This window comes from Ovis canadensis, chromosome 20, assembly GCF_042477335.2.
Source record: "Ovis canadensis isolate MfBH-ARS-UI-01 breed Bighorn chromosome 20, ARS-UI_OviCan_v2, whole genome shotgun sequence".
Lineage (NCBI taxonomy): Eukaryota > Metazoa > Chordata > Mammalia > Artiodactyla > Bovidae > Ovis > Ovis canadensis.
Window position 1 is genome coordinate 32,239,390 of NC_091264.1, and position 20,340 is coordinate 32,259,729.

The 20,340-nt window shown below is 50.5% G+C and overlaps 1 protein-coding gene and 1 pseudogene across 4 annotated transcripts; one reads left to right on the forward strand and one right to left on the reverse strand.

Moving 5' to 3' along the window:
* Positions 1–199: 199 nt before the first annotated feature.
* On the reverse strand, positions 200–19,783 carry MRPS18A (mitochondrial ribosomal protein S18A). Of its 4 annotated transcripts, XM_069564601.1 has the most exons (8): positions 19,624–19,745; positions 10,671–10,702; positions 6,133–6,240; positions 5,514–5,569; positions 4,871–5,063; positions 3,660–3,783; positions 3,377–3,446; positions 200–615 (listed from the first exon to the last, which is right to left on the reverse strand). In XM_069564601.1, the coding sequence occupies exons 5-8, from the start codon at positions 5,030–5,032 to the stop codon at positions 471–473; spliced, it is 501 nt and encodes a 166-aa protein (XP_069420702.1). In that variant the 5' UTR covers positions 5,033–5,063; positions 5,514–5,569; positions 6,133–6,240; positions 10,671–10,702; positions 19,624–19,745; the 3' UTR covers positions 200–470. The 4 variants fall into 4 exon arrangements, with proteins under 4 accessions (XP_069420702.1, XP_069420703.1, XP_069420701.1 ...); XM_069564602.1 differs by lacking the exon at positions 10,671–10,702; XM_069564600.1 differs by lacking the exons at positions 4,871–5,063; positions 5,514–5,569 and having other exon boundaries at positions 19,624–19,771.
* Positions 12,626–15,853, forward strand: LOC138426007 (D-aminoacyl-tRNA deacylase 1 pseudogene; annotated as a pseudogene).
* Positions 19,784–20,340: the final 557 nt, after the last annotated feature.

The following is a 20,340-nucleotide window of genomic DNA, read 5'->3' on the forward strand; positions in this document are numbered from 1 at the left end:
AAGAGAGCTGCACGTAGGCCGGGCAGCCTAACAAAAAGCCAACGGCTGTCAACAGAGAGGAAGGGAACCGGTGTGGCTGTGAGCTCCGATCGATGCGCCCACGTGGCCCACCACCAGAGCCCGGTGACTCAATGCGCAGTGACTGGCCAGAAACGGGCTGAGCCCCCCGCGCTCCCCAAGCAGTGAGCACACACCCAGCGGGGGAGCACAAGCCAGGTTTATAATATTCCTTCAGACAAAGGGCCGGTGCCCCAGCCCTGAGCCCAGGCCAGTCGTGAGACCACCGCAGCTGCGCAGGGTCGCCTGCCCTGACTGCCGCCAGCGCCCAGCACCGTAGTGGTGCAGGTCCCAGGCACTGGAGCAGACCTGCCGCCCTCCTGTGCCATCTGCACTGGAGGAGCCGGGCCGCCCTGGTGGGATGGGGTGGGAGTGCAGGATGAGCTCAGGCTCTCAGGAGGCCCTGCTCTCAGTCAGTGATACAGCACCAAAGGCCTGCCCGTGTAGGAGACGTTGTCCTTCAGGAGGGGGGACCCCACAGCCATGCGCACCTTGTTCCAGCGGTGGCCTTTGTTGTAGATGGGCTTGACGGAGCGGGGAGACCAGCGGGTCAGGTACCTGTTAGGGGAGGATGGGAGGCAGCCATGAGGGCTGGCAGCCCAGGATGCGGCAGAGACCACGGGCATGGGCCCCTTGGGCCGAAGCTGCACTTGGTCAACCAAATACTTTCACCAGCTTTCCTTTCTTGAGGAGAAGGGGCTTTTCCTGGGAGCAACTGCCCGGTGTGCTGTAAACAGATGGGCTGGGCTCTGGCGGCCGCACGCATGTGTGGCCACGTGCTCGCTTGTCTTTATGAGTTGCCAATGTGTGCGTGGGTATCTGCTGGGGGAGGAGGCAGAGGAAGAGGCTACTCAGAGAGCAGATCGGCCCTCTCTGGCCCAGTCGTGGGGAGAGGAGAGGCTGATGTAAGGGCCTGGAGGAATCCCTCCCTCTCCCCGACTTGGCTCACTCTGCCACCCCAGCCCTCAGGGAACAAGCCTGGGCAGCCATAACTGGCAGAGGACCCCTGACCCTTGACCCTCAAGCAGGCCATGATGGGAGCCAAGGGTGAGGGCCCGTGGGTGCAGACGTAGGCCAGGAAGGTTCATGTAATATGAGCGGGGAAGGGGAAAGATGGCTGCCGCCCATAGTCCTTTGGCCTCCTTGGGGACGGCAAGGCCCTGACAGTTCCGGGAAGAGTGGCTCATGCCGGCTAAGACTGGGGTTTAGTCTGTTCAGAACGAAATTGGGATCCTATCCAGAGGCCCACCCTTCGTCCTGAAAGCTCAGCCTCGGCAAAGGCCAGGATCCTCCCCTGCTTCCACTAGGTTAGGGCTCAACCCAGTGCCTCTAGAGACCCTCCCATGAGAAGTTTTAATTAAAAAAATGAATAACCATGGCTGAAAATTTTTAGATAACAGTGAAAAAGTTAAAAAAAAAAAGTGAAAAAGTGACTGCTAATGTATACATTTCAACTGAGCTCCCCTGGACTTCCGTCTTCTGAGTCCTGAGAGGAAGTAAAAGCTGTAGGACTACACGCCACGTGCGAGGTGGGCAGGCAAGAGGGCTTCTGACGACCACTGGGTGGCTGTCAGCCCCCCAGCAGGGAGGTCTCTGTGCAGTGAGCTGGCCCCAGAGCCGCCTCTGCTGTGGCTGGTGGTGCTGGGACCTGACAGGGCCCTATGCTGGTGTCTCCCTGGCTTCAGAGGGGTGGGTGAGGAGGCGGGATGCGGAAGCAGGCTCCTTGGGATTGGAGATCCTGAAGCACAGCAGGCTCTCCAGAGGTGCTGCCTTATTGCACCCCTCCGCCCACCCTTGTCCCTCCCACCCTGGAGAGACCCAGGGAAGCTGGGCTTCGGCTGGCCCTGGGCCTGATGCTTGTGCCACAAGGAGCAAGCAGCTGCTGTGGAGGGGCTGGGGCCTCCGGTCAGCACTCTGGGACTACTCCAGCTCTAAGAACCAAGGCTCCCTGCTAATCAAGCTCCTTCCTCCTACCTCTCTGGAAGGGGCGGGGAAGGAGATGGCACGGCTTGACAATCGTCAAGTCCCTAGCTGTAGCCAGGACTCCCTCTCCTCCCCAGGAGGGCCTTTTGCAGCCCCACGAGCCCCCACACACCATCAATCCTGCGTCACACTAAGGGACACCGGATATACGGGAGGGAGCCTGGCTTTGCTTCAGAGGCTGAGGGCAGGATGGATTGTATCCTCAGGCCTGCTGCTGTCTCTTAACAAGTTGAAGTGGGGGTGGGCTCAACTCCCAAATGGTCCACAGCATATTTGGGAAAGACAAGAGGAAGTTAATATGTCCTGTTCCCCCAGGGCTGCTGGCAGATGGCCCAGCTGGCAGCGCGGGAGGTGCAGGTGGAGATGGGCAAAGGGCCAGGGTGCTGGCAAGGAGTCCGTGAAGACCCAGCTCTGGCCCTGCACCCCTGGCCCAGCAATCTAGAGCCGGTATCTGCCTGGCCTTCCGTCCTCCATTCCCGGGTTCTGTTGGGGGATCAGCCTAGGAGGTTTGCTGGGGGTGAGGGATCTTGCTTTGCTCCACCCGAAGAGTGCAGATCTAGTGACATTAGGACAGGCTGAAGGAGGGAGGGCCGTTGATAGGAGAGAACAAGAAACACCAACATCAACTTTACAGACCTGGATCTACTCTCAATAAGACAGTATTGTAGTTCTAGGAGTGTGTAGTGTGGTAATGTCAGAGACAGCTGTTTGAGTGTTAGACAGGAACCTGTTCCTACACCCTGCTCAGGCTGAAAGGCAGATTGATTGATTCTAGGATCTTTCTAGAATCAATCTTTTTCTCCTGTTCCATAAAACCTCAGGATCTCATGGGATGCCATACGCAGCTGAGCAGGTTGTTAACTGTACAACTCTAGGGAGAACATTCAGAATCTAGTCTACATGGATGCTGCCTTCAAGTTTTATAGTATATGATCTGACAGCTCTATACGTGGTCCTACCCCAGATAGCCCTCCCATTTCTATTTCTAAAGTCTCACTTTGCCCTTTAATAACCCCAGTGCTATTACTGAAAGTTTGTAGAACTGCTCTGACATTCCCATAGCAACCCAGTATGATGTCATAAACAGAGGATTAGCACATTCTAATGCCCAACCAGCAGATCTTCTTACCCTTGTTACCCCTGGGCCAAGTGCCCTGCTGGGGAGGGACAAGGACAGACGCTGAGGCTGGCAGAGGGAGAGTAACAGGCGTGCACCGTGGTGGGACTGACTGGGTGGTGGGGGTGGCGTTCAGGCTGGAAGGGACAGAGCGCTCCAGCTTTCCTGAGTTGCAGGATGAGCTCCAGGAGCTGGCCTCCCCAGCCCAGGCCTGTGTACCTGTTCAGTCGGGGTCTGGTCTTTGGAACAAATCCTTCAGGAAGCTTGGGCCTGTGATTTGGGAGCAGACCTGAATGGAGGGAAAAGCATTTAAGAGGATGGTCTCTGTACTCCCTCTGCAGCTCTGGGGGCTGAACAGAAAGCCCAAGGGGGTGGGAGGCTGGCATTGGGGGGCGAGTATAATGCAGTCTCTGGACGCACACTGCTCTTTCAGGAGGAGCTAGGGGTGGAAGGTGTAATGATGCCCACAGCCCCCTGCCCCCTCTGCCCAAGGGCCCTTTACCTGCTCGGTGGGCCATCTTCACACACTCCTCTATCTTGCGGTGCTCTTCTTGGCACAGCCCGGTGACCCTCCGGGGCAGCATGCCCCCATGTGGCCGGATGAACTGACTGAGCAACAGAACATCCTAGCGGAAGCGGAAGACAGGAGAGGAGGATCGTGTGGACGGGTGCTGGCTGCCAGGGCGCCAGGGCCAAGTGGCCTGCAGGGTAGACTGTTGTGGCTAGCATTGTAAGGGGCTGACGCCACCCTGAGAAGCGACCTGAGACCATTCCCTCCACACAGAGCTCTGCACTCAGGCCCACTGCCTCCACTGCAACAAGTTCAATCCCAGCTTAGCAAGATTTCCTGGCCCGGTTATCAACCCCAAGAGTTCTCAGCTCCTCTATGAGACAGTCTTCCGACAGACTTGGTGAGAGAAGGGGAACTTTTCAAGAAGGTTAACAAGCTATCATGCACCCACAGTATCTCTCCTGGTGATGAAAAGTGTGTTATCTTCTTTGGGTGGCATAGGGGGTATGTTATGTATTTACACACAAGAGGGAAGACCTGTACCATTTCTGCCCCCAAAGTCTACATATGACAGCCTACACGCCACAGCCCAGAAGACATGCAGAGAGCCCCTCCACCTTCTGCCATGCCCTCTGAACGAAGCACCAGGTAGCAATAAGCTGAGGAGGATAAGGTCAAGTTGTGAAGCTAAATCCCACATCTTCTACGCCCCCTGTGCCCAGATGGGAATGGATTCTTGGGCTTCCTTTGAACCATCAGACTGCTTTGGATGAGTCAAGGAAATAATGATAAACAAAGACAGCATCCAGAGAGAGCAAGTCCCCTCTCAACTCTCACAGGATGGCAACGGTTAAAGAAAAAGTCTCCCACACCACCCCAGGGGCCTGACATGCCTGCCTCCACAGTCCTGGTCCTCACATGGATTCGCTGCCCTGGCAGGCGCCTCACTGTATAACTGTAGATTTGCTTTAATCACTGGTCAGCTCCTGGGGGACCCAGGCCCCCAATTCCCACCCCCGTAATCCTCAGAATCTGATGAAAAGAACTTGGACTGGATTATCTGGGGATAATACACGGGGCTCACAGCCCCAGCGCTGCCCCCACTGCAGGCTGCCAAGGAGGCTGACAGCTCTCTGCAGCTCAGAGTGGCGCTGTCCTGAGCGGAAAGGGGTGAAAAGGAAAACAACTTCTCCAGCCTTTACCTTGGAGGGGATTGGATTTCTTCTGCTTGATAAACAGAACCAAGTCCATTTCCTGGAAACGGCTGGTAGGAAGAGTACTCCGCAGTGGTCAGGCAGGTGTGGGTTCCCCTCCCCATCCACAGCTGGGATCCTAGGTATGGCCAGGACCCGACAAACTTCCATGTCACAAGAAGCTGAGAGCACTGCCTGTGGCCTGCAAGTTCCCTGTTACTCCAAGTGGCCATCAGCAAAAGGGCGGGGATAGGGTGAAAGAATACCGCCACCCCCCCACCCTGGGGTGGCGTGAGGCCAAGGCTCCCAGCCCAGGAGATTAGTTGGGTTGTTCTGTTCAGATCCCATGGGCATGTGGCCTTTCCTGCTCTCACCACCTGACCGGGATCTCTGCCCTTAGTCATCCCATTCCACAGAGGGGCACAGGGACAACATGCAGGTCAAACTGGCCCACAGCCTGAATCACCTGAAACCTAAAAATAGGGTGCTTAATGCCACCAGCAGGACTCTGAAGGACAAGTATGTATTTCTCCAGGGCTGTGTCCATCCCCTAGGCCCGCCTCATCTCCAGATATGATGCAGAATAGCAGCTGGGACTGGCGGCTCTGCCTGGGTTTCATACCCCAGAGTGCATCCCAGCTCTGATACTTACTAGCTATGTGATCTGAGGCGAGTGCATTAACTTTGCCATGCCTCACATTGCCTCATCTGTAAAACAAGGAGGAAAACAGTACCTGCTTCACCAGGATATTGTGAAAACAAAGTGAATTATGCCCCTACCACTGTTTGCTCTCATCATCTCTCCGTGAAACGACAGCTCTGGAAGAGCTACAACAAACAGGGGTCCCTGTAGCTCCAGTGTGGGAAGAGAGTGAAGTGCCCTCAGATCACAGTGAGGACTCTCAAGACACACCCTCATTACACAAGGAGGAAAACCAAGCCCAGACTGATTCCATCCCTCAGGAACACAGCCCTACGAGACTGGGCTCCAGGGCCCTGGTGGTCTGAGCTGCCTGCAACCAGACCAGGAACTGAGTCAGGGACTCTCCACCCTGGCGCACATTATAATCACCTGGGGAGCTTTAAAAAATAATGATGGCCAGGCTCCATCCCAAGCCAGCAGAATCATCTAGGCGTGGGGTCTGAGCATTTTTAAAGCTCCCCCGAGACTCAGCGTTGAGAGCCGCTGGACACAATGCTTCTGTCTTGGTGGCTCCGTGAGACGCCTGTTAAGCCCGCGGGAAACGGAGCTCTGAGATGCGCAGACTCACCTCATAGCTATACTTGTGCTTCAGGTTCCAGCGGCAGATGGGGCATTGGCCAGAGGGGTTGGGGGGATTTGGACTTTCCCTGGGAGTCCCTGTGATTCGGCCTTCAATCTAGGAGGCAGAGAAAGAGAGCTGATGAGGGGGAGAGTTGTGTGGAGACCCCGATCCTTGAGGAACCCCCAAAAGCTGGTGAGGCTTCCTCTCTAGAGGCCTTGGGGGAGCAGTTAATGGGCCTCTCTGCCTGAACACGGCTGCTGGACACTGGGTCTCAGGTGGCCACAGAGCTGGGCTTGGTGACCTGTGAGGGTAATAGAAACTGAACTTAATGCTGGTGGCAAGAGGAGAGGTGTGTTGTATCTGCTGCATGCTAGCTTTCCATCCTCAAAAAGACAAAAACTCCAGAGCTTTATGCTTCCCTCTCCCTGCTTTGGGAAAAAGTAATCCATGGACATGGTAAAAAGTTTCAAACTGCCCAGGGATGTGTAGTCCAAAGGAAGTCTCACCCTTTATCCGGCATATCCTTCTTAGCAGTTTCCAGCTCTAACACAGGTAAGTCTACAACCAGGCATGATTTGGCCTCCAGGGGACACCAGACAATGAAACAATTCTGATCGTCCCCACGTGGGTGAGGTGGGGTGGGGATGGGTCCAGTTCAGTTCAGTTCAGTCGCTCAGTCGTGTCCGACTCTTTGCGACCCCATGAATCGCAGCACGCCAGGCCTCCCTGTCCATTACCAATTCCCAGAGTTCACTCAGACTCACGTCCATCGAGTCCGTGATGCCATTCAGCCATCTCATCCTCTGTCGTCCCCTTCTCCTCCTGCCCCCAATCCCTCCCAGCATCAGAGTCTTTTCCAATGAGTCAACTCTTTGCATGAGGTGGCCAAAGTACTGGAGTTTTAGCTTTAGCATCATTCCTTCCAAAGAAATCCCAGGGCTGATCTCCTTCAGAATGGACTGGTTGTATCTCCTTGCAGTCCAAGGGACTCTCAGGAGTCTTCTCCAACACCACAGTTCAAAAGCATCAATTCTTCGGCCCTTAGCCTTCTTCACAGTCCAACTCTCACATCCATACATGACCACTGGAAAAACCATAGCCTTGACTAGACGGACCTTAGTCGGCAAAGGAATGTCTCTGCTTTTGAATATGCTATCTCGGTTGCTCATAACTTTCCTTCCAAGGATTAAGCGTCTTTTAATTTCATGGCTGCAGTCACCATGTGCAGTGATTTTGGAGCCCCCCAAAATAAAGTCTGAGACTGTTTCCACTGTTTACCCATCTATTTCCCATGAAGGGATGGGACTGGATGCCATGATCTTCGTTTTCTGAATGTTGAGCTTTAGGTCAACTTTTTCACTCTCCACTTTCACTTTCATCAAGAGGCTTTTTAGTTCCTCTTCACTTTCTGCCATAAGGGTTGTGTCATCTGCATATCTGAGGTTATTGATATTTCTCCCGGCAATCTTGATTCCAGCTTGTGTTTCTTCTAGTCCAGCGTTTCTCATGATGTACTCTGCATATAAGTTAAATAAGCAGGGTGACAATATACAGCCTTGATGTACTCCTTTTCCTATTTGGAACCAGTCTGTTGTTCCATGTCCAGTTCTAACTGTTGCTTCCTGACCTGCATACAGATTTCTCAAGAGGCAGGTTAGGTGGTCTGGGATTCCCATCTCTTTCAGAATTGCCCACAGTTTATTGTGATCCACACAGTCAAAGGCTTTGGCATAGTCAATAAAGCAGAAATAGATGTTTTTCTGGAACTCTCTTGCTTTTTCCATGATCCAGCGGATGTTGGCAATTTGATCTCTGGTTCCTCTGCCTTTTCTAAAACCAGCTTGAACATCTGGAAGTTCACGGTTCACGTATTGCTGAAGCCTGGCTTGGAGAATTTTGAGAATTACTTAACTAGAATGTGAGATGAGCGCAATTGTGCGGTATAAGCATTCTTTGGCATTGTCTTTCTTTGGGATTGGAATGAAAACTGACCTTTTCCAGTCCTGTGGCCACTGCTGAGTTTTCCAAATGTGCTGGCATACTGAGTGCAGCACTTTCATAGCATCATCTTTCAGGATTTGAAACAGCTCAACTGGAATTCTATCACCTCCGCTAGCTTTGTTCGTAGTGATGCTTTCTAAGGCCCATTTGACTTCACATTCGAGGATGTCTGGCTCTAGATGAGTGATCACACCATCGTGATTATCTGGGTCGTGAAGATCTTTTTTGTACAGTTCTGTGTATTCTTGCCATCTCTTCTTAATATCTTCTGCTTCTCTTAGGTCCATACCATTTCTGTCCTTTATCGAGCCCATCTTAAGAGCCTAGATCTGATAGATAGAGTGCCTGATGAACTATGGAATGAGGTTCGTGACACTGTACAGGAGACAGGGATCAAGACCATCCCCATGGAAAAGAAATGCAAAAAAAGCAAAATGGCTGTCTGGGGAGGCCTTACAAATAGCTGTGAAAAGAAAAGAGGTGAAAAGCAAAGGAGAAAAGGAAAGATATAAGCATCTGAATGCAGAGTTCCAAAGAATAGCAAGAAGAGATAAAAAAGCCTTCTTTAGTGATCAATCTAAAGAAATAGAGGAAAAGAACAGAATGAGAAAGACTAGAGATCTCTTCAAGAAAATTAGAGATACCAAGGGAACATTTCATGCAAAGATGGGCTCGATAAAGGACAGAAATGGTATGGACCTAACAGAAGCCCCTAGCAGGGAAGCTGCTAATAAGCATCCTATGACAGACAGCACAGGCCCCCAGAGCAGAGAACCAGCCCATCTAAAACACCAATAGTGCTGGGCTAAGAAACCTGGTCTAGCCCTACACGAGCAGACAACTGTGTGCACACACCCTCCTCCCCTCTAAAAACACAGAGCGGGGGACACAGTCCCCTGGCTGCTTCCTCTCAGCACTCTGGATGACACCTTTCACACCCCACTTGGGCCACGTGTGAAGTGACCTCCGCCATGGCTGCTGTGTCCTGTGACACAGCCTTGGAGAGACTAAGCGCAATAAAACAGTGACCTGGGCGTCAGCTCCAATTGCAGGAGGGGGAGGTTAGACAGCCTTGCTGAATTGAGGCCACGGATTATGAGAGTGAGGCTGGGCCAAGTCTGAGAGGCTTTGGGAGGGAAGGAACTCTCCCAGGGGAGAAGTGGCAAAAGACAAAGAAGCTGGCTGCACAGGGTGCTGTTACTGCCTTTCCAGCAATGCCACCCCAGCGATGCCAGAAATGGAGCCAAGAGCTCGGGAAAATGGGCAGGTGCATGGAAGGTCTTGGGAGGGGGTCAAAGTGGGCCTGGGTGGGGAGAGCTAACATTTACACACTCCCCACTACAGGCCTGGCTCTGTGCTGATAATGGTCCACATGGATCATCTCATTTAACTCCACAGCCTAGTGAGGGCAGATTCATGATCTTATTTTACTGATGAAGAAGTGAGACTCTGACAATAAGTAATACCCAAAGTCAGCCATGGCACTGCCTCTCCAGGCATGGCTAGGCTCCCTCCCCAAGGGCTCTCATGGGACCACATGCCTCTGAGTTCGTTCCACAAATAGCAAATTCATGCCCCACAGGAAAAACACTCTGCACACAGAGAAACCCAATGAGTTTCTCTCCACCAGCATGGAGTTTCCAGGGTGAACGCTTGTTTCAGTTTGGGATAAGGGAACTATTCTTAAAGGGATGGGAGTCCCTAGAAAGAACTGCCTTGAGGTCTTAACCTCAAGTATAAAGATTGAGAGGGAGCCTTCTGGGGAAGACCCAAAGAGGGAACCCTAAGGGCTTGTCCTGGGGATAAGAAGGCCTTGGGGAGGGCCGTGCATGGCTAGCTGCCAGAGGGTTAAATCCCTGGTTGACATGGAAGCCACAGAGGCTTCTGGGAACTCTGTGGAGTGGTTGAGGATTTCTTGGGAGGCACAGAAGGCCATGTGAAAACAACGTTGTCTTTTAGGGATTATAGGATAATCTAGGCCCCATGACTCCCTGAGGACGGGAGGTGAGATGGGCCCAGCGAGGGTGGGGGTTGGGGGAGGAGTAGAGGGGATGAAAAAGCGTCTAGCTTTCTCACCACCAGATGAGCCAGGGCGCCAGCTATGAGCCCAGGGCCCAGAAAGTGTCACCTCCTCACAGCCTCACTGAAGGAGTAGCTTAGTCATTCTAGCCAGAAAGGAAAGAGACAGATCCAGGCTCCTGGCCTGGGGTCAACTTACTCTTTCTAGCCTTGCCATTGCCTTAGTTTCCCCTTTGGAAAACTGACTTATTGCCCGCCAAAAAACATAGCAGCAAATACTTCTGAGCCCGTGTCATACAAAAGACCACTCTAATCAAGTAACAGATGCCTCAGTCCAACACAGCGACTGTTCCTGATTAACCACACTCCCGCACACAGGTTGAAAATAGTAGATGCGGGATTTATGGTCACAGAGGGAGCAAATCCTGAAGCCAGTCCAGTTGGGGCTCCTACCCTCTTCTCAGAGGAGCCAGGCAGCTCCAAGTGGTACAGAGGTTGGAAGTGGCCAGCTCGACAATACTTACTATAGTCGTCTTCCCTTCTTGGATCTCCACCACTACAGAGATAAAGGGGAAACATTAGGTCAGCCATTTAATAAGGAACAGGCGTTTTAAACAATAGCTCAAACCTTACACATGAACGAAGATGAAGCGCTCTGTCTGCGCCTCCCATGGCCTCCACTCGGGGGGTGCAGGGTTTGCCGCCCAGGGCCCGGCTCTGTGCCCAGCAGGCTGTGCAGAACAGTGCTCAGGTGCTTCAGTCGTGTCCAACTCTTTGCGACCCCATGGACTGTTGCCCACCAGGCTCCTCTGTCCATGGGGATTCTCCAGGCAAGAATACTGGAGTGGGTTGCCATTTCTCCTCCAGGGGATCTTCCCGACGCAGGGACTGAACCCATGTCTCCTGTGGCTCCTACACTACAGGCAGATTCTTTACTGCTGAGACACTGGGGAAGCCCAAAACGTAAGGGCTCCTGCAAAGCAGGAGACCCCAATTTGATTCCTGGGTTGGGAAGATCTGCTGGAGAAGGGATAGGCTACCCATTCCAGTATTCTTGGGCTTCCCTGGTGGCTCAGCTGGTAAAGAATCTGCCTGCAATGCGGGAGACCTGGGTTGATCCCTGGGTTGGAAAGATCCCCTAGAGAAGGGAAAGGCTACCCACTCTAACATTCTGGCCTGGAGAATTCCATGGACAGAGGAGCCTGGTAGGCAACAGTCCATGGGGTCACAAAGAGACCGGACTGAGCGACTTGCACTCTCACTTTTCCTGCAGGCTGGGTGGGGGCAAATCCAGATGCCCGTATCAGTCACCTCTGAGATTAAGGGTCTTCACACTGTTTCTGCCTTTCTGAGCCAAGATTTATCTTGGTTCCATCCAAGGTACTTGGCAAGATCTTGCCCTACTGTGGCTAGCAATCATGGCCTAAGAGCTGAGGGGTTGGGGGTGGACAGAGGCCATAAAAAGACCTTCAAAAGTACCCACTGTATGTGTTCTTTCATGAAGAGAAACCAGACAAATGTGGTTCCTGACCTTGACCAGTCTGAATCTAAGATGCAGCACCCAGGGGCCCCACAATGGGTAATAATGAGATCAGTTCACTCTGAGAACATCTTGAGAGCCTTGTGTTAAACCTGTACAAAGGCAGCTATCTCTCCTCCCTGCAGGGATGCATTTTGTTATCCACACTGGAGAGGGAAGAGTGACAGGAACGAGGGGCCTGCAGGTACGGGGTTGGGGTTGGGGCAGAATTTCAAAGAGAGGACTGCAGAGCCATCCTGAGAGGGACTCCCTCAGCTCTTCGCCTATTTAGGAGACAGGCAGTCAGAAAAGAACCCAAGGGCAAAACAATTTCATTGCATGTATGTCAGGCTGTACTTATGTCCTCTTATTTAACCAGGATGCAGAAAGACAACTTCAGCAATATCCTAAGGGAGAACCAAGCTCATAACCCACATTTGGCAAATAAAATCAAACAGAAGGTTCTTGGAGATTCTCCCATGGTCGCCCAGTTTCTTTGGAAAGAGAGAAGCCGTGGCTTTTGGCACAGGAACTGGCACACTGCAGATGCTCCATAAACGCTAGGGAGCAAAATATTGGTCGCGATGCCCTTCTGACTGCTAACTACCATAACAGAAAATGCGAGTGCACACAGCTATAGCTAGGCTGCAAATGGTCTCCCCAAATGCTAAAACCATATTTTAACAGCAGCTTGGTTACCGCAATTAGTTCTACTCAGCTCTAGTCAAGGAAAGAAGCAGTACAGATTAGAAAGAACCCAAGGTTAACTTTGTGAATCTAATCAAAGTTACGGACCTCGCCCTAGAAACACGTCCCTCGGTGTACACACAATTAGACACGGATTACAGGAAGCTCACAGACCCCTGCAGCTATGTACCTAAATGGTAAGACTGGTTTTCCCTCAGTGGTGGCAGGAGGTGATTTTCTAAAGTTTCTAAAATAAACATGTACTTCTTTTGCAATAAAAATAAGCAGTAAAAACAGAGAGGCTAAGAAAAAAAAAGTGAGGCAACTCGAACCCACCTGGAGGCCCAGGGCAGCATCTGTGATCACCGGGCTCTGTGACTGACACCAAATTCGACCCAGACTGCCTGGAACTATCCCCTATTCGTTTTCTGGGCACGGCCATTCATAAAGACCCATTACTCCAAACAACCAACCTGAGAGCCCCTCAGTTGCGACTCCACACACACAAGGGAGTGACAACTGGCCAGAAAGGCCCTGAGGCTTTCTCCAGAGAACACTATAGTTACTAATCAACTCAAAGACAAACTAAGCTTCTCTCCCTAAGACAAAATGCGTCACCCCACGTACAGATCTACTTGTTCCCAAGAGACCAGCCTAAACGGGATGTGGGTGAGACTCAACCTGGTACTCAGTCTGGAGGCCAGCACATCTCCAGGGGGATGGTCACTGTGCTGCGTCAGCTTACAAGAGCATCGGGGCAGGAGGGCTGAGACCTAGCCCAGCTGGGCACCCAGGAAACTTTGCAAATCTGCAAAAACCAAGTTGGAAGAGGGGCGGAGGATGACCCAGTCTGAGTAACAGCAGGTGAGGGGGGCAGCACAGGTTTTTAAGAATCCCGATAGGAAACAAAAGGAGAGACCTACTCCGGAATCACTTGAGTCGGCGTGAGATCAGCGCCCTGAAGTGAAGCAGACCAACATGTGCTTCCCCTCTCTGTGGAGGCACTTGGGTCCTAACCATGAGGTAAACAAGTCGAGCAAAACACACATCACTCCCGGCAAAGAACCAAACCCTGAAGTCATCCCACTGGCCCCTGGAAGAGAGATCAAAGTCCATGGCAAGCTCCACTATTCATAAGCTCCCCACACAGCAACTCTGAGCCAGTGAATCATCTCACTATAAGTTAGCGGGTAAAACAATAGGCAGATGCTTATCTCATAGAGACAATTTGTCAAATGAGGAGGAATGACTTGAGAACTCATATAGATCTGAGACTGATCAGGGTGGTATCTCAGTGCAGGGGCTGAGGGCCCACTGGAGCCTGAAGAGGCCCTAGTAGATTGCAGGCCTCTCAAAACAGAGATAGGAATCAAAACAGTATTGCTTTTCAGCATGCATACAAAAACATGTCAAAACCAAACAAAACCTGAGATCCATTTTGTCCCTGGCCTCCTCTCCATTCAAGAGAAGTGGGGGTGGTTAAGAAAAGCTGGAATAACAGGAGACCATTAGTCACTGACTGAAAACTTGTTTAGAAAAAGATGGAATTGCCCTTGTGTTCTGAGATGTGGCTGGATCAAGTAAACTAAAGAAGCAGTTTTCTAAACCAAGATTAAGGGCCAAGATCTTACACATCACATCATCTGTGCCACAGGAGGCAAGGCATTTGCTAATTAACTGTGGAGTGTACGACTGGGCTCCACCCACCGTGGAGAGCTCCCCTCTAAGAGGAGACACAGTCTTTGCCCTAGAGGAGAAAAGAGAACTAAACCAAGCATGGGAACTTCACTCTAATAAAGTCCATGCCTCGTAAAGAGGTCCTTTGAGTACTTCAGTAAATACTCACCTAGGATGGAGTCCAAGATAACTGAATTGTAAGTTTAGAGCAAACAGCATCGCAGTGAGATTGCAGTGAGGCAAAAAGACCTCAATGGCCACACAAACAGACACAGAGAACTGCGGCAGGATAAAGGCCCAACTGTTTAGTAAAGGAGGAAGTGAGGGGAGATGAATGACAAAAGCTGGAGGGAACTCCTGCAAGAAGTGCCCAGAGGACCGATGTCCTTCTTGGAAAGGCTCCATGGAAATCAAGTCCCAAGCAGAGCACGAAGGGATGGAGTAACTGAATGGCAAGGTAGCTACAAGGCAGCACCAACAATCCTACACAGCACTCTTCGCAAGTGTGGCCATTGACTACTTTTCTCAAACTTCTTCCTCCCTCAAGCACTGCTCCCTTCTGCTCATCTTTAACTCTGCCACAAAAGTTTTCTGATTCTCGGCAGCCGCCGCCATGAAGGCCGTGGTGCAGCGCGTCACCTGGGCCAGCGTCACAGTTGGAGGAGAGCAGATAAGCACCATTGGACGGGGCATCTGCGTGTTGCTGGGTATTTCCTTGGAAGATACGCAGAAGGAACTGGAGCACATGGTCCGGAAGATCTTAAACCTGCGTGTGTTTGAGGATGAAGGTGGGAAACACTGGTCGAAGAGCGTGATGGACAAGCAGTACGAGGTGCTGTGCGTCAGCCAGTTCACCCTGCAGTGTGTCCTCAAGGGGAACAAGCCTGACTTCCACCTGGCCATGCCTGCAGAGCAGGCTGAGTCCTTCTACCAGGGCTTCCTGGAGCAGCTGCACAAGGCCTACAGGCCGGAGCTCATCAAAGATGGCAAGTTCGGTGCCTACATGCAAGTTCACATTCAGAACGACGGGCCTGTCACCATAGAACTGGAGTCTCCAGCCCCTGGTGCTGCTGCCTCCGACCCGAAGCAGCTGTCAAAGCTTGAAAAGCAGCAGCAGAGGAAAGAAAAAACCAGAGCCAAAGGGCCTTCTGAGTCAAGCAAAGAGAGAAGCACTCCCCGCAAGGAAGACCGCAGCGCCAGCAGTGGGGCCGAGGGGGACGTGTGCTTGGAGAGGGAGCCGTAGGTGGGCCGGACGCAGTGCATTATCATTGGGCAGAACTGGATCCTGAAAAATTCATGAAAGATGCTAGGCACCTATACTACTTTAAAGACTTGGACCTGAATCCTGAAAAGGAAGATGGAAATAAGAAACTGGGAACCTACAAAAACACACACAAAAAACCCACCAAAGGAGCGTTCCATTTTTTGTTGCTGCTGTGGCTTAATAGAGGAGATGGGTGCTGCCAGGGTGGGGAAGATGCCCCATGCACAGGGCAGCAAGGAACACACCCAAGGGTCCCCTCAGGAAGGCCACGTTGGTCCCTCTGATTCTCGGCTTGCTTTTGGAACAGGCTGGCCCAACGTCACTTGTCATCGAGTCCTCCTTTCACCCTGTGGTGTATTTCTGAGTGTCCACGATGGGTCCCAAATGCGGCCACACTGTCCATGTTTTTCCCAACACTGGCTAGGCCAGGGCTCATGTTAGGATGTAAAGAGAACAGTCGTCCATGATAATACATTATGTGAGACCTTTGCATCTTATAAATTTTCTCTTTTTTTTCTAAAAAGAAATAAACTCCAAAGCTCAACAACAACAACAAAAAAGTTTTCTGATTCTCTCACCACCTACCCTTTCCTTTTCCCTTGGACCTGAGGGAACTTCCCTCTGCGCTATCCTTCAAACAAGGAGTCTCACTGCTACACAAAAATCTCTTTCCACTAGCAGGTTACTCTGGACCATGTCTTTTGAATTCTTTAAAGCCCCCAACTTGCTCACTTCTATCTCAAAGCTTTTAGTTACAGGGCTGTCCATCCTGCAAGGCACATCCTTTTCTGAAATGCTAGGTCCTCCAGAAAGCTCCCTTAGCTAACTGGAAAAGAAGAAAAACATTCCCTTCAGCTTTTACTTCTTTCAACACACTCTGCTCTGAGGGTCTGCCAGATCATTATTGCTCATTTAGAAAGTCATATGTGTTTATTACTCTTGTTTTAAATGCTTTCCTTCACAACGGCTCTAAGAGTGACAAGGCAGGAACAAGGTCTTATCTCTGCTAGGTCTTACAGTGCCAATCATGAAATCAACTCCAGCAAGTTAACTGATAAGAGCTTTTAGGAAAGGGAGCCACCGGGAAGCCCTGCTGTGGAGTACCAAGGTGGTGTCACTGGTGGAGAGGGAAGATTGCTGGCCCTACTTCTGACTCCAGCACTTACTAGCTGTGTGATGCTGGGCACAGCTACTGAACACCTCTGGACCAGATTTCATTTGTAAAAATGCCAGTAATACCCACCCTTAGAGGCTGCTGAGAAGACTGAAAAGTGTATGTGGAAAACCTGGCAGAGTGCTTGCTGCAGGCACTTAGTAAATCACAATTTCCACTCTTTCCCTTCCCTTAAGTCTTGCTTCTTCCATAATCATCTTTTTTGGTTCTGTATGTCCGTCTGGTCAAAGATCAGACCAGGCTTTCTCAACAGCAGCAGGACTGGTATTTCAGGCCAGGTGGTTCTTTGTTGTGGGGGGCTGTCCTGTGCACAGGAAGATGCTTAGCAGCATCCCTGGCTTCTACCACCACACACCCAGCTGTGAAGACCAAAAATGTCTCTGGACATTGCCAAGTGTCCCTGAGAGAACAATCTGCCCTTGACTGAGAATCACTGCTTCATACAGAGAGCTTCTACAGGCAGGAGCAGTAGTGCTGAGTGCCCAAGAACTCTGACTAAAATTAAAGAGTACTATCGTATCAGAAAAGTAGAAATGCTTGAATGTTTTCAGCAAGACGCCAGCTCCCTCTCTGTGACTTTAAATTCTATGTATACAATCAGCTCAGTTCAGTCACTCGGTCGTGTCCAACTCTTTGCGACCCCATGAATCGCAGCACACCAGGCCTCCCTGTCCATCACCAACTCCCGGAGTTTACCCAAACTCATGTCCATCGAGTCAGTGATGCCATCCAGCCATCTCATCCTCTGTCGTCCCCTTCTCCTCCTGCTCCCAATCTCTCCCAGCATCAGAGTCTTTTCCAAATCTATACAATATTATTCCTCAAATATGCCAGCCAGGACCAGTCAAAATTAGCTATATGTGTAATTCTTTTAGCTTTACACATAATGGATAGAATATCAAAAGAAAGTTGTTGGTGTTGTTTTTAATTTAAAGGCTTTGGAGATAGGTGGTTCTCAAGAAAAGTATAAGCTAAGCTAATGCCTTCAAGTAAGATCACATCAATTCAATTATTTGGCTTTTAGGTCTGACAGCAACACAGAGAAGTTAGCAGGTATTCATGGTGAGGAAGACTTCAAATATTCATCTCATCATATAGCCATCTCTCCAACTGAAAAATTCAAATCTCAAATATTCCTTTGTAAAAAAAAACAAAACTATTCCTTTTGCCTATCCTCTGGGAACATGGCAAAGAAATGTTTTCAACTTCTAATTTCAAAATGGATATGTGCATTGTAGCTGTTAATGTTTGACACGTGGTAGATGCCATCAAAATGTTACAGGCATGGAATTCCCTGGTGGCCCAGTGTTTAGTAGGACTCTGCGCTTTCACTGCAAAGAATCCAAGTTTGATCCCTGGTTGGGGAACTAAGATCCCACAAGCCAAGTGGCACGGTCAAAAAAAAAAAAAAAAAAAAAAAGCTATGGGCATATGCCTATTTTACAGCATAGGAACACATGAAACAACTTTCCAAGTCCTTTTTACCATCAGCGTGATCTCTTCGGCATCTTTCTTTATCAGTGCATTAGTTCATCCAGCGGTAAGGAGGCAGTACCTGGATTTTGTTTTTCTTTCTAGCAAATGTTCCATCTTCCCTTCATAGCTAAATTCTTCAAACACCTATTTCCATTTCTTCATTAATTCTCTCTTTAATTTTCCCAAACTGGATTCCTTATCTGCCATTCTACTGAAAACTTACAAAAGACTTTTTCTGAGACAAATCCAATGCTCCCCTTGTTAGGCTCTTTTTGTTTTTTTGGACTTTTATGCTTCCCTTGGCACAATGATCACTATTTTCCCCTGGATATATCTCAGCTTTAGTTAAAGGATATGCTACTCCAGGTCTTAAACACACACACACACAAAAACACTTCTTTGCACATCACTTATCCTTTCATGCTTCCAGCAGTGCACAAAGGAAGGTTATGTACTGAAAAGACCTTTCCATTTTCCGCCAGATTCCATCCTTTTATGAGCCTATTAAAGACACACCCCCTTCAGGAAAACTTCCAATTCAGTTTGCTGTTTCCAGTAACCAAATCTCTCTGAACATGTGCTTAGTCGCTAAGTCATGTCCATCTCTTTTAGGATCCCGTGGGCTGTACCCAGCAGGCTCCTCTGTGCATAGGATTTTTCAAGCAAGAATACTGGAGCGGGATGCCATTTCCTTCTCCAGGGAATCTTCCCAGACCCGGGTATCAAACCCGTGTCTCCTGCATTGCAGGATTCTTCACCCGCTGAGCCATCGAGGAAGCCCCAAATACCTAATACCTAAATTGTATTTATTGGAGAGTACTGCATCATCTCATTAGAACCTAACTTCTCAGGAACCCCTTGACAGTTTGAAGTATAGCACTTCGCCTTCAGTAAGCTCTCAGTTCAATGTCAGGCTGCCTTTCCAGACTAAATGAAAAGCAAACCCACCATCCAGGATATGCCTGTTTTAGCTGTTCAATGGCCTTTCCACCTTACCTTCCACCTCTCAGACTAAGGGTTCGGGCAGTGAAACCTGCCATAAGATTATAGCATTTCAGATGAGAAACTGGAAAAGGAGGCCCAGGGGAGGGTATCCAGCTGACCTTCCCTGATCGCGCAATAATTCTATAGTGAAGGAGGCGGCGGTTCGAAGAATATGGAATAGAGAATTAACATCCAGTGCCTGCGTGCGTAGGTGCTAAGTCGCTTCCGTGTCCGACTCTTTGTGACCCTATGGACTGTAGCCTGCCAGGCTCCTCTGTCCATAGGATTCTCCAGGCAAGAGTACTGGAGTGAACTGTCATACCTTCCTCCAGGGGATATTCCGGATCCAGGGATCGAACCCATGTCTCTTATGTCTCTTGCACTGCCAGGCCCTTAACAAAACACTTTTCTGAACCCTAGGACAGGTTTCTATTCTGCTCCTAAATAAGCAAGGCTTTCTCTCCGATCTTCATTCCCCTCGCCTCCCTCCCCGCCACCACCCATGAGGTCACTCACGATGGGTGAGAGATCAAGGAAATAGCATCAGGGTTCGGAAGAAAACTGCTAGCATTCCCGGAGCGCAAACATCTCCGACGTTTCAGAATCGCGCGAAAGGGAGGGAGGGGCGCATGGGGGCAGAAGCAGCCATCGTTTCTTCTCTTCAACCCTAGGAGGTCACGAGGACCCAGCACTCACCTTCCCTGAGCCAGCGGGCTGGTGGCCTAGCCCAGCTGGTCACGGTCGGGCCTGTCAACAGCCCTCTGAGAAACCGTCCGCAGCCGGACACCAGCACATTGAGGGCCGCCATCTTGAAAACTATCGCTGACCTCTTGTGCACTTCCGCTTCCGGAACGGGGCGCGCGCGCAGCCGCAATACTGGGCAGGAAGAGTGCGTCTTGTGAGCGTCCAGCTCCGTTACTCTTGTCAGTTACTTCGATTACCTCACCTCTACAGCTCGGAGCAAAGCAGAGCTAATGTGTGAAGCCTGTGCTTCTTTGATTCTGAGAGGCTGGGGGGGTTTTTAGCTCCTGTCGGCCAGTCCTCGAAGTCTCCAGGGTCGCTTTCGTTCCCCGGAAGACTTCGGTAAAATCACATGCACTATCCTTATTTCTTTAAAACTTTTTCTTTACAAGTGAGATGTGGATTTTCAGCTTCTTGAGGCCGCGCCTAAGTCTGTACCAGAGAAGTTGAAATGGTTAGGACAATGATTCTGGACATCAGGTATCCCACAGATCTAAGATAGAATTAATGCTCACGCCCCAGCCCCACCCCACCCCTCTCCCCATGGTCTCCAAGCTGCGCTCCCCTCACCAAGGGGTCTTTCATTCTGGTAACTTGACGCTGACCTTTTGCCCTAAATGCTGAAAGATGATGCTGTGAAAGTGCTGCACTCAGTTCAGTTCACTTCAGTTC

Bases quoted from the DNA above. Each gene is read 5' to 3' on its own strand.
- MRPS18A (XM_069564600.1), bottom strand. From the start codon at position 19,735: ATGGCGGCCCTCAATGTGCTGGTGTCCGGCTGCGGACGGTTTCTCAGA. The intron at 6,241-10,670 runs GTAAGTATTGTC...TCTGCCTCCTAG, and splicing joins AAGAAGGGAAGACGACTATA to ATTGAAGGCCGAATCACAGG. The intron at 3,447-3,659 runs GTAAAGGGCCCT...CCCTCCATTCAG, and splicing joins GAAGATGGCCCACCGAGCAG to GTCTGCTCCCAAATCACAGG.